The 17,560-nt window shown below is 41.3% G+C and overlaps 1 protein-coding gene across 1 annotated transcript in view; it reads right to left on the minus strand.

Annotated features, from left to right (window-relative positions):
* Window positions 1-225: 225 nt before the first annotated feature.
* Window positions 226-17,560, minus strand: part of MARCHF6 (membrane associated ring-CH-type finger 6) — a 74,904-nt gene continuing 57,569 nt past the window's right edge. The window contains exons 21-26 of the mRNA XM_069556098.1: window positions 16,512-16,693; window positions 14,651-14,785; window positions 9,431-9,520; window positions 7,463-7,595; window positions 6,385-6,520; window positions 226-3,751 (exon numbers count right to left, since the gene is read on the minus strand). Coding sequence (XP_069412199.1) covers window positions 3,661-3,751; window positions 6,385-6,520; window positions 7,463-7,595; window positions 9,431-9,520; window positions 14,651-14,785; window positions 16,512-16,693 — 767 coding nt within the window. The 3' untranslated portion in view covers window positions 226-3,660. The remainder of the gene's footprint in view (window positions 3,752-6,384; window positions 6,521-7,462; window positions 7,596-9,430; window positions 9,521-14,650; window positions 14,786-16,511; window positions 16,694-17,560) is intronic.

Genomic DNA, 17,560 nt, shown 5'->3' on the forward strand with positions numbered 1-17,560 from the left:
TATCTGCCTCTGCCAACTAATAGTGCACATTTCTGTAATTCTGAAGCAACCATGCCACAAAGCAAAAATAAACGAACCAAAAAGCTAGGCTACAACTAACAGTTTTATTCAATTTTGTTCTCTCAACTCAGAAGGCAACAAAGGACCACATAAAAAAGGGAGCACTTTATGTACACATAAAGTTGGTCTGTGTATCTGTGTTTAGTAGAAAACTGACACCCCAACTACGTAAATGTTCTATTTATTGAGCTTCTACAACAGTCATTTCTAGGCCCTATGGTCATTACATTTTCATCTAAGGTACTAATTTCATGACTACAAAATGAGGCACTCATACAAAACAGATGGGAATGAAAACAGATGTATCCTATCTCCATGTTGCATTAAATGCCCAAGATATTGTTGGGGATCATCTGAAAGAAGCCCTTATTTACTCATGATGGCTGTTTTTTAAAAATGACAGAGGGCGGTAACGGACTGAAAGGAAAAACACCTGACTGCAGGGCACGTTAATGAAGAAGACACAAGGAAGTTAGAGAATCTTCACAGGTCAGACTTCTCCTAGTACCTCTGTGCTAAGACATTTGTTTTCTTCTTGAAGGCGACTGAACAGGTAACATTCTTAAGGAGTATTTTAAACATAATCATTTAATTTTACAATATAAAAAATTTATCACAGTAAGAGAGCTTAAAATGTTCAGTCCTGAAAACGAGAATAAGTAGCTTACATGAACATTTTAAAAATGCCAATGTTCTTACGCTGGTGCAACATTCTTCAAAGTAAGTAAATGAGTGAGTAAGGGTGTGTGTGTTTTAAAAAGTCATTAATTCAACCTAAATTCAAGAATTACACTTTAATAGTAGCATTTTGCCAATACAGAAAGGACATACCATCTAGGATCAAATCATCTGAGAAAAAGTTATTCTCTATTGCTTGAATAAAGGAAAGAAAAAACACAAGACAAGAATCCACAGTAATAACAGTTATATTAAATGTTGAAATAAAAATTACTTTTCATTTACATCTGGAATTGAGATGTCCAATCTCCATTGTTTTTCCAGAGAACTAACAGGAAAAAAAAAATTACCTAAAAACATGGAGCTTTTTTAAGGCTAGGTATACACAAACTTCACATTGGCATTTTTTTCTTCAGCTTTCATCTCAACTATTAGTACTTAATAGTAGTTTAAAAATCAAACATAATTTGCTAATAATGAACAACTGCATACTTCATACTGTGACCATTTGATAACTGGTCATGTAAAACTAACCCCAAAATGTTGATTTGTCTTTAATTTATAAACAGGGAAAGTAAAGCAAAAAGATCTTTCCTAATGAACTTCCTTGAAGACAGTTTTAGCCCAATGTAAGATGATGCAGAACTAGACTATTTTTTTTTACATTCTACATGAAGAAGGGTAGCAATACTAGCACTTTCTGAACTAGAAGTTTAAACATTTATAATACTATTAGTTAATAATAAAATCTTGATGCTACCCAAGTAAATAGTATGCCAGCAAATGCTTTCCTCATGAAAGTATTCACCTCACTGAAAACAAAAGGACAAAGCACAGATGAAACCCAGGGGAGACCCTTAAGTAAGAGAAGACAAAGGGATCTGCCAGTGAGATGGAGGGCAACTTTTTGGCCATTCTTTTTTTCTTTTTTTTTTTTTTAACAAAATATCTGATAAGATTCATTTAAAATTTTGTAGAGTAACAATTTTTATCTATTGCGGTATCTGTCTAGATTTCTTTCTGGCAAGACAGATAAACGTGTTCCAATAACTTTGTATCAAGATCTACAAATTCTCTGAAAAATTTAAAAAGAAACAAAATTAACATAATTAAAGTTATATGCCCAATTTGATCATATTTTTCCCCCAAAGAGAACAATTTATATAGACATACACCATAACAAGTAGCATTATGTTTTAAAAATGCTAATTTTTACAGTAGGACTAGATTTCGAAGTGAAGGTAGGGCTAGCAAAGACCTTATTTCAAACATGAGAAAGGGTCACCACCAGGTGTGGAAACTGTAACACTGAGTCCTGTGTCAAGCTTTTTCTTTTTTGATACTGATGTTTTAAAGTTCTCACTTACCACTTCAGGAAAAATTGCTGAAATATGAAACAATCAGAACCTGGTGCTTTTGATTTTGGTAGCTTATGTTTGGCTGACTCTCATACTTTAAAAATCCTTGGATTTAAGCCTATGGGTTTTAATACTATATGGAAACTCTTTTATGGTTTTTTAAGACCTTTGCTGACCATTTTCTCTGAGAACTTCTAAGTTATCATTCATAAAACAAACACTCCCCTTACAATATACCATCACCGTCAAACACTGGGATCACAGGCCCGACCATTCTCTCTCTCCATCTCTCACTTGAAGCTTTGGTTATACAGGAAAACCAAGTCTCTAAGTGCTCTGCCTTCTGAGATTTTACAGCATGCTTCCAATGAAATACTCTGCACTCCTATGTTAAAAGGCCAGCGTGGCCAGCTTCCTCCTGGTCAAATAAAACCAAGCTGATTTCACTGATAAGTTTTATTCTGTAAACAAAAAGCTTCAGAAACTTTGGAGAAAAGCACTGGCCCTAATCCTCACCCAGGGACGTGCTCGCCAGTGGGACCTGGGGCTCCAGCCAGTCTCCTCTAATCTAAGCCCACAATCTAATGCTGTCAACCTAAGACCACAAAACCCAGTTACACTGGACAGACATTCAGTATGTCCTTATTCCAGGAAGATGTAGGGTCACTGGTGATGTTATTTTCTTTAAGATTTATGATCTTGAGTGACTCCTGGCCACTGCTGCCAAAAGGACAGCTGTGTGTGGGAAAGGGGAATTGGGGGACCCAAGGAAAAAACTTTTGGACTTTTATTTTTCCTCTTAAGTATAGACATGCCCCTAACAAGCACAAAACCCCTACTCCCGATGCTGATCACTAGGAATATTAAATTATCAAAATTAAAAATAATTTCCTCACCTAGCACAAGATACTATACAATATTACAAACACAGACATATGAAAAAAAAAATCAGGCAGTAGAAAATGTACAACAGCTTTGGTGTTATACAAAATAACTTCCAAAAACGATTGACAGTGAAGCACAAGTTCATGTTTTCTTAGCACAGACACTCCACTGTTGATTTCTACTTGTTTCCTTTTATGTTCTTGGTAAGGTCTGAACAGCCAAGACACACAGAACGCACAGTTCACTTAAAAAGAACTGCTAGGAACACCAGGACATCGTGCTCCAAACGACGTCATTAAAAAGTCTGCCTCTGCACTACAGCTCTGTGGCACATTTCCTGTCAAGATCACAGCAGGTCCAAAATAAAGTGACAACTAGATTTAATAAATTAATATACATTTTGTTTAAAGATGTACAATGCACATTCTGTTTAATCCAGGACTCTAGGGTATCCAGGAACTTCTATTTACACATGTACAGACCTCGGACAGCAGTGATGTCAGAAGATGCAAGGGCGGCAGGGTCTCGCTGCTGCTCGCTGAGTGCTGAGCACACAAGTCAAAGACTCCTAACTTAAAAACAATGCTGAGAGATCACTGGGGAAATCTCCAGAGAAAGAAGTCCACAAAAAAGGACACGTGAAGGCAAGGGGAAGGCCAAGGTAGTGGAGAAAACCACTTTATTCCTGGGACGACTGTGGAGGTGGTGGTGACGTGCCTTGTTTGCCGGATTTCCGTTCATAGTTCACGAGGCGCTGGCCCACAAGGTACCTGAGTTGTAAAAACAGGGTGGTTACTCTCTTCTGTCATCTTCCTTACTAAACATCCTTCCTCGGGGTAGCCAGTGATACATTTTAAAAAATGTAAATCAGATTACTTCACTCCCTCTTAGAACCCTTCAACACTTAGGGAGGTAGAATGGGAGGTCTAGAATGACCACAAGCACAAAAGCAGGCATTTCATAGCAAGCCATGGGGCTTACAGGAGACAGAGACGCACAGGTCAGTGGCCTCGGATGCTGTGCGATGGAGAATACACTCTGGTCCACAGACCAGGGGCCCTCAGAAACTGAGCCCTGGAGGCCAGAGGTAGGTAAGGTCAAGTAAACTTTCTCAGGGGATTTATGTCTTACAGATCATATTTTACATAACAGGTAAGTGGATAGATCTGAAGAAATGGACTGCAAATATCACCAGGAAGCTGGGTAGGGAGGAGAGTCAAACTCTGAAAAGCTCCAGCTCTAAAGAAAAGGAGAAATCAAAAGGCAAAGTTTTCAAGGAGGTCCAACGGAGAAGTGTGTGTGCAGGGGACTGACAGAAGGTAGGAGCTTATGGTTCAAGAAAGAAGACTAACTGTCCGTAACCTGTGCGATGTGGCGGCAGGGAGGTGACAACAGATGAAGCAGGGCTGCAGAGACGGAGGCGGAAGTTCCTGCGGCTGGAGTGATGAGGCTGGAGTCCCCATCAGGATGGCGTCCCCGTAACAATCGCAGGGGCTGGGGAGGAGGGGCAGGAACATGCCTCTCCTGGAGGCTGACCCCAGGAGACGAGTGGGTGCAAAGCTGATGGTAACAAGCTGGGCCAGGGGTCGAGAACAAGTGCACCCGCTTGGAGTCAGCAACAGAGATCCAGAAGTGCCCAGCAGGACTTGACACAACGGTGTGTGAATGTGGGAGAGGGAAGCCAGCCCATGACAGGGCGCTGGGCACTGCTGCAGCCAACAGCAAGCACGCAAAAGCCCAGGGAACGGAGGCCTGGCACGTGCTGAGGACTCAGGACTCAGCAGCTTTTCTTTTTCACCATGATCTTCTCTACCCTGACTTCCATCTATCACTCTTCTGCCAACACATATGCTGCACAAGGTACTCTGGCAGTTTATGCCAAGGAGCTTATTAAAAACATTCCACTAATCCTACAGCTTCTTTGTCACGAGCTCACTGTTTAATCCCTTTTCTTTTTGTCCTCCTGATATTCTTTCTGAAGGTAACCATTCCTTATCCCACTGTCCCCCAACCAAACAGTGTTTTTTCAAACTGTGAGGATTTTGTAAATGTTTTAGACAATGCCAACCTAGTAATATCTGACATAATCCACAGGGCACTACCGGACACACACCTGAAGTTCAAACCATATCAAGATATCAAGCACAGAGAGAAAAGCAAAGTAAACTTGCCCAGGACCCAAAAAGTAGGGGCAGAAAAAGACGACTCTAAGCCCACAGGCAGTCTTGGTACTGCCCTCCCCACAGGCACACTCAGCGCCTCCCAGGGACCAAGCCCTGACACATTCACTGTGAATGTACACTGTGAACAGAACGTGGGCTCCGTGGAGCCTGCAGTTCAATGGTTTCCTGCATGGAGAGATAGAGGGGAAAGACAACAGAGGGCGCTGGGCTGCGGGCAGCTCCTGAGAGTGTGTCTCCTGTGTGTTACTGCAGTGTTACTGCACTGCCAAGACAGGGGAGGTGAGAAAAACTTTCAGCACTGAAATCGCCCTCCCCATTCTCAGAACTTAGACTCTGACTCCCTAAGAGGTCTAGTGTTTATCATCACCAGTAAATGATTTGGAGAAGCCCTGAACACTCTAGATTTCACTCTTTAAAAAGTTACTCTTAAGTAAGAGTCCTCAGAGTAGCAAGGTGACCAAATAATCTGTTGTCCAAAGCTGGCTCTCACGACTAAACAGGGGCCGGTTGGGGGGGGGGAGGCGGCGGCTGCTAACAAAGACTTGAAGGCGCACGTGCAAACTGGGAGGACGGAGAATGACAGACGCACTTCCTGTGAGACGCCGTTAAAGCAGAAGAGGATTCCGCCTTCCAGCAGGACACGGAGGGTCAAAGGGCTGTTACCCCAGAAGGGGTTTTCATCAACTGTCCTCAGTTTCACGGAGGGCAGGTGGCAGCGTCTCCTCAAAACAGAGTGCAGCACACTTTAAAGCAACCTTGACCTCTTCTCTCAGCCACAGGCAGAGAAACCCACCGGCCCGTGGCTACAGGAGGGGCTTGGGCGCAACTGTGAGCTCCTAGAGTAGGTTTCTTTTTTTCTCCCTTTAGGTTTCTTATTTTTTATCTGAAACTACTTAATATACTGCCAGACCAAGACATCAGAAAACAGACTGAAAAGTATTTCAAATGGACATTAAAAAAATCTACCCCCCAAAACGAGTTTCAGTCTTTTTCATCTCCGGCAATAGTTCCGTATTTTTAGTCACTTGATCCAAGCCAAGTACTTAATAAATCTCTTTTTTCCTTTCTACACCCAACCTGTTAGCAAATCCTATTCATTCTACCTCAAAATACATCCAGAATCTGAGCACTTTTCCCTCCTGTGATTTATCACATCAGACACAATAGTTAAGATACGTGACATTTTAACAAGGGCAGATAAACCAATAGTCTGGACTTACTTGTCATTTTTAATATGTTCATAAAGGCGCTTAAACTGGCGGACCTGGAAGGACAAAATTCCCATCAACACCACAACCATCAGCAAAAATGGATAAATCCGCCGATGGACCAAATTTTGCATTTCCGCAGTAACACCTGTAAAACCAAACAAAGGAGAACTCTTAAGTATATATACAGTGTATACAGAAAGACAGTGAAATGAAAATACATCCTTTCCCTAAGAAGAGGCAAGGGGAGCTTAACTGAAACTCATCCTGTACGACCCAGAGTGAGGCCAGGAGTGCCTGGGGCCAGTCCTAGCCAGAGAAGGAGCCCTGTGAACTACCCCCGGAGCTAGACTGTGCTCTGAATGCCACAGAGCAACCAAAGAAAGCACGTTCACCAGAAAAGTCTTGAACAGTAAGACTTGGTCTTCTGAAAAGTCATCGTGGCTGCAGTGTGGAGAATGAGTTAGTGGTAGAGGGTTCTGAGCAGGGAAACCCAAAAAGGAGATGGCTGAGGTTGCAGTGAGAGCTGATCTCTGTCTCAACAGGAGGCAGGAAAGGGCACAGATGAGAGAACGGGTTCCCGGGGTCAGATCAGCAGCACTCAGAAGCCAGCTGAGTCAGAAGAGCAGAGACCCTCAGGTGACATGTAAGACCTTCAAGGTCTCTGATTCATGCTACTTGTTGGAATGATAACGGGGGTAACTGAGAGAGGGAACTCAATAGAAGAAAAATACCTGGAGGGGAAAACTGTCTATATTATTGAACATGTGCTGTAAGGTCGTGTGAGGCTTGTTCAGCATGTAACTACTAAGGTGCTATCTACATGTTAAAGTGTCACAAATGAGCATCTCCTCTTTGGTTTTTCTTTTATGCTAAAGATTTTTTTACGTTTCAATACTTTCTTACCTGCCTAGAGAAAAAAACTGTGACAGAGTTTTATTATCCTTATCTTGCCCTGACTGGTGAAATCTAAAAAAAATAGTCTGTGAGAATCATTGTTTTAGCTGGATTTATATTTACAATAAAGCGTTTGGAGCCAGGTAACCTCATATTGGAAGGGACAAGAATGTACTGATGTGGATAAACCCACCGAGTAAAGGAACGATGCCGGACGCGATGACGTAAGGTACACACAGGGAAAGCAAGAGCACAGAGATCACTGGCGCTGCGAGTTTCCGAACGATGTACTGAAGGTCAATGTTCCGGATGCCATTTGCGTAAACCTGAAACACAGGGGATGGGTGAGAGCCACTACAGGAGACAAAATTCCTCCAGGCTAAAGGGCGATCTCTACTGCAGCCAAGCCACGGGGCAGGACCTACCAGCCCAAACGGATTCAAGGTGGCTGTTTTTTTTCAGAAGTCAAGGCAAATTCTGGAACACAACATAGGTGTGGTGTCCAAAAATTTTTAAAAGACATGCATTTACTTCCTAACACTTTGCAGTTAACTCTGCTAAGAGATGCAGTAGTAAGATCTAATCAAGAATAACAGCTATACTAGCTCTGTGCTATACAACACCAGGTGGCATCCGTAACATTAGCTGAAGACCACATAACTTGAAATAACTTTATATATAAATTGTGTGAGAGTAAGCTGTGTTATTACTCAAAATTACATTCATGTTATCTGAATACAAGAAAACATTACAAGTAGGAAGCATGTTTCTAAAGATCTAGTTATAAATCAAATTTGAACAAATCAAAAGCTATTTTATGTAACAATTCAGTATGAAAGAATGCTACAGTGAAGTTTTTTTTTAATTCAAGAATTTCTAAACTATTTCCATCATTTTATCTAGAAAGTTCTACTGAATAGTACTGCAGAGGAAAGAATGGATGGCAGTGGGGAGATCCTGGGAATAATGGAACATAAACATGGTGTGCAGAAGGGATCAAAACTGAAGAGCACTGTTTCCCCAACGCTCCAGCCTCTCCTGGCCCTCGACCACACAGTGTGATGCGGCTCACTCCAGGCCCTGGGTCCCTCAGACACGGGCCAGAGCATCAGAATGTGAATGACACACAGGCTCCTCTGACCCCTTCAAAGTCCTTTTAACCCAAATGCATTTAAATTAATGCAGCAAAGCAGCTCACTGTTTCTCAACCATTAGACACATGTATGAGAAAGAATGCATCAGAGAGAAAAATGTCATAAAGATCAACAATGTTTATTCTCCAAGAGGGTCAGGTCCTCACCTAGAACCTCTGAAAGTGAACTGGTCTGTACCCCTACAGTGAATGGATATGCTGCCATGTACCCCACAATCCATCTCACTTCAGAATCAGCCCTCTCTTGAGAGAGATATGCAAACACATACAATGGCTCTTCCTGGTCCCACAAATCTCCAGGTACAGGGATTTTTGGACTATTTTTTTGTGCATACTGGACTGAGAACTATTTCCTATACATCAAAAGGAGGTGTACCTTTAGGGCTACGAAACTGTAACACCTTCTTAATTTGGTGCTGCCCTAAGGACAAGTAGGTTGTTTCTAAGTCCATCCTCTAGGAAACCAAACTTAAATAAGTACCAGAATTTACTACATTGGTTATTTTGGAAGAAATCTTCCTAAAATGAATTATCCTACCTCCCAGCCTTATTATCAAAGTACAGAAGCACAACCTATCTCTTTCAAGGTTATCACCACAATGACCAAATTATCTGACAGTTCCATAATACAAAACTATCATAGGTGCTACATAGCTAGAATAGCTCTATTTTTTAAATCTATTCTTTTCCTGCCTTTTTCTTTATTGCCTTACACAATGACCTCTTTTCTCTACTACAGGTTTACAAACCTGAATCCCTGCTCTAAAAAACAAAGAAAAGCACACGTGCTAAATTCTGCCTTTACTTTTGCTCAGGCATCTAGGTACTTTAAGCTACCAGTTAACTTCAGGAAAGGGAAGTTTTAAGAGTAGTTGATGATAAGAGTAAAAAGTGCCTTTCTCCTAAAAAAAAAAAAAAAAATTAATATTCTCATTAAGGGAAACGTAGAAAACCTGAAGAGAAGTGGGAACATGGAAAATAAAGGGCCCATGAGTCAAACTTGCTTACCTGCTCAATTACAGTTTTCAGCCACCACTGAGGACCCATCAGTGTTATAGCTGCAATGATTTTGGCATGCAGGACTCCAAGTGCCCAGTCCTAGGGAATAAAAATCAGTTAACAGGTTTTGTTTTTAGCAGTAAACCCAACACAGAGGCTATACAATTTTCTTACAAAACACAAGTTCTGTTGGATCAGTAACAATTTTATATAAGAGTAATAAGTACACTGGAAGAAAATTCAGTAAAGTTCAGTGCTTCTACCAAAACTCATTCTTATTATCTCCCCCAGCCAACAACAACAAAAAAATCTGCATTATTTTCCCAAGAGAACTAAGAAAAGTCTTTACTTTAGTGGAGATCTCAATAAGCAAATAAATAAACCAGTGCCCTGCTTTTATTTCATCACACCATTCTTAGGCTATTCTATTGGTTTGGACAGGGAAGCCCTGTCTGACCTAAAGAAGCCATCCCGAGGGCTCAGAGCATTTTGAGCTGGTGCACTGGCACTTCTGCTGAACTGTTACTAGGACCCTCACTGCCACACGGAGCTCCTCACGGGGGGCCTCCTGCCCACCCCCACTCACCAGGCAGCCAAAGCGACTGCCACTCCCACCACCCAAGGAATCTCTTAAAAGTGCAAATCAGATCATCTGAAGAGCCTTCCCTGCTTACAACCCTAAACATAGCACACACAGTCCCTTCATAATCTGTTCTCTGTTTATCTTAAAATATCTGTGTATTTCAGTATCACATAACATTTAAATCTATTCTTACATAAAACTGAAACCTTTCCAGGGATGGCTGGAGTCCTCTGTGACCACCCGGCAGCAGTAACCACAGCTAACATCTGCTAAGTATCTTCTACATTGGTTTCCCTAGGCACCAACCAATTTCTATACATGTTATGTCCCACAGGAAATACGCAGTACCTGTTTTACATGGATTTTGCTCATACTGTTCTGTTCTGATTTTCCAGTTTGGTTGGCTGGTTTTCCAAAACATCTTCAAAATGGGGTGGGAGGCTGAGGCATGCACTGAACACCACTCTATCCTGACAGATGAATGACTGAATGACATTTTGTCTGGGTATGGAAGTGGTTTTTGTCCCTTTGATCTTAGTGGTCTCTAAACACCTTTCTACCTTCTACGGTTTCAGTGCTACAAAGTGCATTGCCAGTACGGTTCTTTTTGGAGCTTGTGATTTAATTTAGAAATTTTACCAAGATGTACCCAAATATGTGTTTTCCTCATCAATTTCCATTTCACCAAACCTGATAAGCTCCTTCAACCTACAGAGTAGTTCTTTTCCTCAATTCATTTAAGAATGTCTATTTCTGTGTCAATGTGGCCTCGTATTTTCGCACTGTAGAACCTGTTTTCTGAGTGTTATTAAGTCTCCTGGCTGTATCCTCCACCTCTTCTCCCCTCAATCGCCTGCTCTTCAGTTGTGCACTAGGCATTGGTCTTCCAGATCTCCAGCCTGAGCCTTAATGGTGACTGGTCACATTTTTAATTCATTTACTGAATTTGTTTGAAATCCACGCTATAAAACACCACGACAATTTCTCTGTGTTTTATGGGTGCTGCTGTGTGTGCATTCACACATATCCTAATAGCCTGTTTTTATCTTCTATTTGGATGCTCACAGCTCTGCAAGCAGTTCCCCGACACGGGGCCTTTTCTTTCTGTGGCTGCTGGGCCCCTCCTTACATACAACAGTTGTTACTTTTCTCTGCAGGCTCAGAGGCTCAGACTGAGAATAGCCTACAGGGCTGCAAAAGGATCTTTTAGCTCATTAGAGCTCTAGGGTAGCAAGCCAACAGCCTGCCAATGAGAACATGGAGAAAGCCTCTCTGCTTTTTCTCTATCCTTCCAGGCTCCAGGCAGAGAAGCTTCAACCCACCAGCTCAGCTCTCTTGTGGCCTTCGGGAGTCTAGAAGGCACCCAAGTGAAGTTAATGTTCACCTGGGCAGGAACACAGAACACTGAGGTTCTAGCTCTTTCAAATCCTCTGCTTTGCAGTTCTTTCCCACAAAACAAAGCACACCACACTAGCTCCTCTGCTAGAATTCCAGAAGAGCCCAACCTCCCACAGAACAGCTTAGAGTCAAGGATGAACAAAACCAAGTTGTTCCTTCAAACTTTGGATTTTATCCAGCATATTAAGGATATCATGCTGTTGGCAACTTTCATCTATCCTAGACTCAAAAATGTATCTGAGAGCAAGCTGTATTAAAACATACAGCAAAACAAAAGCAAAAAATGAAACACACAGCTTGACTTCTTTTTAACTGCTGCACTGAATTCAAAAGGAAATATATATCAGATTTTATTTAGTCATTTTCTACTGATGGACATCTGGCTTGCTTCTAAGTTTTCTGACATCATAAAACCACAGGATAGAAGAACAACCTTGTTCATGTCTCCTGCACACGTGTAAATATTTCTTTGCAGGGTTTCTGAAAAGTGAAACTGATGGGTCACAACATATAAGCATTGTTGAAACAGTAATTTCAACTACTCCGCCAAAGTCAGGATGTCAGACACCGTCAAGACCACCAAGAACACATATACAGGTGAACAAGCTGCATCACTACTCAACGCGGTGAGGCAGAACAGACAGTGGGGAGGACTCAGAGCCCTGAGTACGAGTGTTAGCAAAGGCTTAATTCTAGTTCTCTGGCCTGTGTGAAGTGCTCTGAGGAGAATTTAAGGGAGCAGGGCTTTGCTCTATTCCAGATGCTATTTAGAAAAGTAGCCCGCCAGGCTCCTCTGTCCATGGGGTTCTACAAGCGAGAATACTGGAGTGGGTTGCTGTGCCCTCCTCCAGAGGATCTTCCCAACCCAGGGATCAACCCCAGATCTCCTGCATTGCAGACAGATGATTTACTGTCTGAGCCACCAGGGAAGCCCATTAGAAAAGTCCTGGTAATCCATAATTTGATATTTTAATCAATCTTATCCAGAAGACAGGACAGACTGAGGCTAATAAAACTGCAGCTGGAAACGAAGGAGCAGCCAGGCATGGGCACGTTTAGTCATTTGTGTGGTCTGGACAACGCTCATGCTTTGCCTGCATTCAGACATGATTATGGGGGGCCTTAATTTTGTTGTGATCCCTCACGGTCAGAGTGGCAATATAATGCTGATGTTCCGCCAAATGTTCATATCCAACAGGAGGCACAGCTCCTGGACTCGGGCTGTTCTGATGTTCTTACTGCAACGTGCCACACGACCTCAGGAGGCACAGAGCATCTGCTGGCCACATCTGCAATGATCACGCGGGTCAAGGCAGTGTCTGCTGACCCCTCCTCTATGAAGCTGTTTCCCTTTCGGGTATCAAGTAATCTGAAAAGTGACACTTTGTCACCATGCAAACCAACACTTCTGCACTGTAGTGGCCTTAAAACATGACCACAAATTCTTCTCCCATGGAGTGGTAGGGGGCTATGGCCACTTCCCATAGATCTGAGCCAACTTGCGACCTGCTCGTACCCAGTAGGAGGCAGTGAAAAGCAATGTGCAGGACTTGTGAGAGGAGGCCATGAAAGCTGATGTAACCTCTGCCTTGTTGGTTGGGACACTCATTTCCCTGAAGTGCACTGGAAGAAGCCCAAGTATCTTGAGCCTCCAAGCTATAAAAAAGCTCAAATAGGTCCAGGGGCTTCAGCCAAGAGCCCAAATGAGGGGCAATGACCAGTGCCAGCCCTCTCATGAGTGATGACATCTCCAAATGATGTCAGCTAAAGCTGTCAAATCACACTCAGCCACTGAGTCTCCTACATGAGACCCCAGAGAACATGAATCAGATATGAACAGATTACGCCCTGGCTTAACTTCTGACCCACAGACTCTATGGACAGAATAAATGATTGTTTTGAGCCAGTAAGCCAGGGCTGTCAGGTAACTTGTTACTGCAGCACAGTAACCAAAGAGCAACCCATCAACTTTCACCTGATGGGTTCAGTATTCACTGACAATCCCAGGAATCAATTATTTTAATTATTGCAAAATAATGATTTTCCTAATTAATTCCCTTAATTCCTCTATTTTTCATAGATGCTATTATTCTGTGAAAAAACAGCTTTCCTTCAGTCCCTGATGCTATTACACTACACTGCAATTCAGCTCCTACAGGAAGGCATCACATACACCTAACAATTTCCCTTTTTTGCTCACTTTCACTCAGGTTCTAACCTATGAGCAGTGTCCCCTGTGTGTGCTGTCTCACTTCAGGGCCTGCCCACTCGTTCCTTTCTGGAATACACTTCTTTTCTCGCCCACTCCTCTGCACTCTACTATGTTGTCCTGGACATCGTCTCTACAGAAAACCGTACGTGAACCGCCCCCCCAGATGGGTGAGTACCTCGCCCCCTAATGCTGTGCTCCTCACGCATGCCCCACCACAGCACTGTCTACCGGTCTTTCCCACCAGCCTACAAGGTCCCTGCAAGTCCTTGCATTAGCCTCGCTCCCATCTGAGTTACACTGCACAGGGGCTGGGCACACATTAAAGCACTCGAATGTATCTGCTGCTAAATGAAGTTTACAGAAGTTCTTCATCAGGAAAGCAGACAAAATTTTCATCTCTGAAAAGTTTATTTTTAAAACAAAGCTGAAAAGGCTTTGAATGACTGAAGTCAATATCCACTCTTTCCCTAATCTCTCAAAAATTTGAGGTCTGTGATGTTAACTTCAGGCTCTAAGTATGACAGAAAAATTAAATCTCTTTTTCCACGTGTATTTTAAGGCCTTTGCTATGACCTGCAGTTAACCTCAGAATGTTGTTTTTAATAAGCCTGTGACTCTTGTGGGGGAAAATGTGTAATTATTCAAAAATGTAGGTTATAGCTTCAAGGCTCAAAACTAAATGGAGCAAGGCATCAACCTAACTAAAAGTGAAAAGACCAACACATTAGCTTGCATTTTTAAACATTAGTGAAGCCTATTTTAACTGATTTTAACTATTTAACTATTTTAACTGATTTAACTATTTTAACATTTTAACTGATAAAGTAAGGTATTACTTACTTTACTTACTTACTTTATACATGACCTGCATATTTCAAAAGGTAAAATGCATTATCTGATCAATTTTACAAGAGCTCCTACAATAGAAAAAATTAAGGAGTCTTTCTAAACAAGCTGCTTAAAATCACTTTAAACACCTGAGAATTTTTCTGATTCCAAATACAAAAGGAAATATGAGCAAAAGACATGCACTTACCTGCCACGGGTAAAAAAGAGGAGTCTGATCCAAAGGAACCCTCAGGGGAGCAACAACAACCAGCTCAAACAGAAGCCCCAGAAGAAGTGGGACCGCCCCAGCCAGCAGCACTGCCACAGCCGCAGTCTTCATTATCTAGTGGGAGGCGAAAGGCCACTGAGTTAGACAGTCTCCCTGACTTCTAGCCAAACACTTTATCTCACGTGAAGTTTATTCTTCTTTGACCTGACACCTAATAGAACAAATACATACCTTAAACAACTCACTTTTTATGTTACATGTTTAAATGAGATCTGAATGTATAACTACAAAAACTCAAGCTACTTAACAAAAGCATGAAATTACTACTAAACATATTACTATGTTGCTACAAAGTTATCTTATTACATATATTAACCAAGTGGCTGTGCTACTTTTCTCAATCTAAGTCTCAGGAATAGGCTTCTGTTTGTCCAAGAAGCTGACCAAGTCTCCAACCCTCCGTCTTAGAGAGTTACTGCCAGTGTTTATCATCTCCCTGGTTGTTCCACGCCCCTGAGCCAATGGTGGCCCACTCACAGGCTGACCTGTGACCTCTGAGATGGACTGATATAGTTGACGCATTCTGCATAACCCTTGTTAAGGTAATTAACCAAGCTGATCAAATTAGAACAGTACGTTCTTAGGGAACTGAGGACTGTGGGAAGTCCTTACTTCTGTGGGAAGTTCAGTTCCCACAGAACTTACTGAGATGACAGAAACGACCTGTATCTGTGTTGTGCAAGATGGTAGCCACCAGCCACATGGTTATTCTATTAGCACAGCTATAGAATTTGGACAAAGTGGCAAAATAGAAATTGGCACAAAAAGAAGGAAGAGGTAACATGTAAGAGCCCGTATGAAATCCTGACAAAGAAATTAGTTTTAAAGTGGCCTTGATGTCCCTTTTTCTTAAGGGAGTCTCAGTAAGGACAGTTGTTTCAACATCAAGAGACTAAGACGGTGTGCATTAAGACACAGTAGTCATTTCTTTACATAGCAATATGGTGTGGAGGAATATCAAATGAAAACTGGTACTGGCTAGTTTCTCTATTTAAATATAGTTAAGTATCTCATTATCTACAGATGACACAGCAATCAAATCCCTCTATTCTTAATATACAATGAATCTCTTGTGGTTTTCTTTAAACATGAATATTAAATAGCTATTAAACTCCTAGTAAAATCAAAATAAAAATTCAGATACAAAAGTAGAGTTGATTATACAAATGAAAAAGCATAAAGCAGTGACCTAAACATATTTATCAGTCATAATCAACATTATGATCAATCAATAAGTTGCCACCCTTAGACAATCATCTTATAATGACATTTTCCCCCACTCCTGTGACAACTAAGTTCTTTACTGAGAGTAATAATTCCCATTACCTACTATACTTTCACACTAGCCAGGACAGTCTTGAATAACAACAGACTATAATTAAAAGAATCTCATTTATATAGATAACACTGACTGAAACCTGAAGTCAAGTTTTTATATATTAAAAGAACTTAATCAAATTTTAGAAAAAATGACTTTCAAGGAAATTTCTACTTAAACAAACTGATTTTAAATTCTACAGACTATCTTATGTCTCAAGGGCATTACTGGATCATTTAATAGCATGACTTTCTTTTAACCCTCAGATATATCTGGACTGTATTTTTCAAAGTAAAACCAGAAAACTACTGCCTTAAAGGAATACTCCTTTTAATTCAAAAAATCAACTTTCTTGACACAATCAACACAGTGAAGAAACAAAGTGAAAAGATTTAAAGAAACCACTGGAAAAACATTCACCACTGCTGTCAGACAGGACCAGTCTTGACTAGAAAGGCCTACCATGAGGGACCACTCCTTGACCTTCTGGAAGATCACTCTGCGTCCCTGTGGCATCCACGCCACGAGTACCGTCACTGCCCGGATAGTGAGCCAGCAAACATAGAGACCACAGGCAGCTGTGTAGAGCTCATGGATTTTGGCAGTCCCGGTCCAAAATGACATTAACCAACGGCCAGCAAATACTGAAAATACAAAGGCTGATCAATGAGACATGCGATCGTGCAAAAACAACTCTAATCTTGATGTCAATGTTGTACTACCAGTATTTTCAATTCTTTCAATCATTGTAAGTGATTATTAAAAAGACAGCACGTTTTGATGTATCAGTGTCTTCATTAAGAGCAAACAAAATAAAAACAAAACCCCCCAAACTCTAAAGATAAAGTCATAACTTAAGATACAACCAAACCACAGCAAGTCACTGGGTACAAGCTCCCCTGTGACCTGGATGGCCACCTGCGAGGCCAACTGCTTATTCTCTGGGGACCGAAATGACTTGAGGAGCGGGGTGTTCTTGCTGTCTGGATCATCAAATGAAATGATTGTGCATGTAACAGGACACAAATGGAGAATATACTTTCTATTATTTGTGTTGTCAATATTTTTAATATTTAGCAACATTATAAGGAATTTAGAGTAACTTTCTTTCATTTAGCTCATTCATTAAGATAGAAAACTAAGCTTATTTTAATAAGTGGGCACAACAAAAAAAGAATCTCACACTAATTTTCTCAGGAAAAAAATAAAATGAAACTTAGGAAATATGTGAAAGTTGTCTAAGGGATGGCCTCAAAGAGTTATTACAAATAAATTCCACAATGTACCCACAAAAATCTATCAGGCAAGATCATTTATATAATTTCTTCACATGGTTACTCCCTAATAAAGCTGGAAAGAAGATCAAGACCCCCTTTCCAGTGTCTCTTTCTCCTTGACACAGTAGTTATCCGTTTTATTTTGTTTTAAACTTATCTGTTATTTTTGAATGTCTAAAAGGAACAAGTGGCTGGGTTAAACATTTTCCGTACATTTTCTCATTAATCTTGCCA

This window comes from Ovis canadensis, chromosome 16, assembly GCF_042477335.2.
Source record: "Ovis canadensis isolate MfBH-ARS-UI-01 breed Bighorn chromosome 16, ARS-UI_OviCan_v2, whole genome shotgun sequence".
NCBI classification, from domain to species: Eukaryota; Metazoa; Chordata; class Mammalia; order Artiodactyla; family Bovidae; genus Ovis; species Ovis canadensis.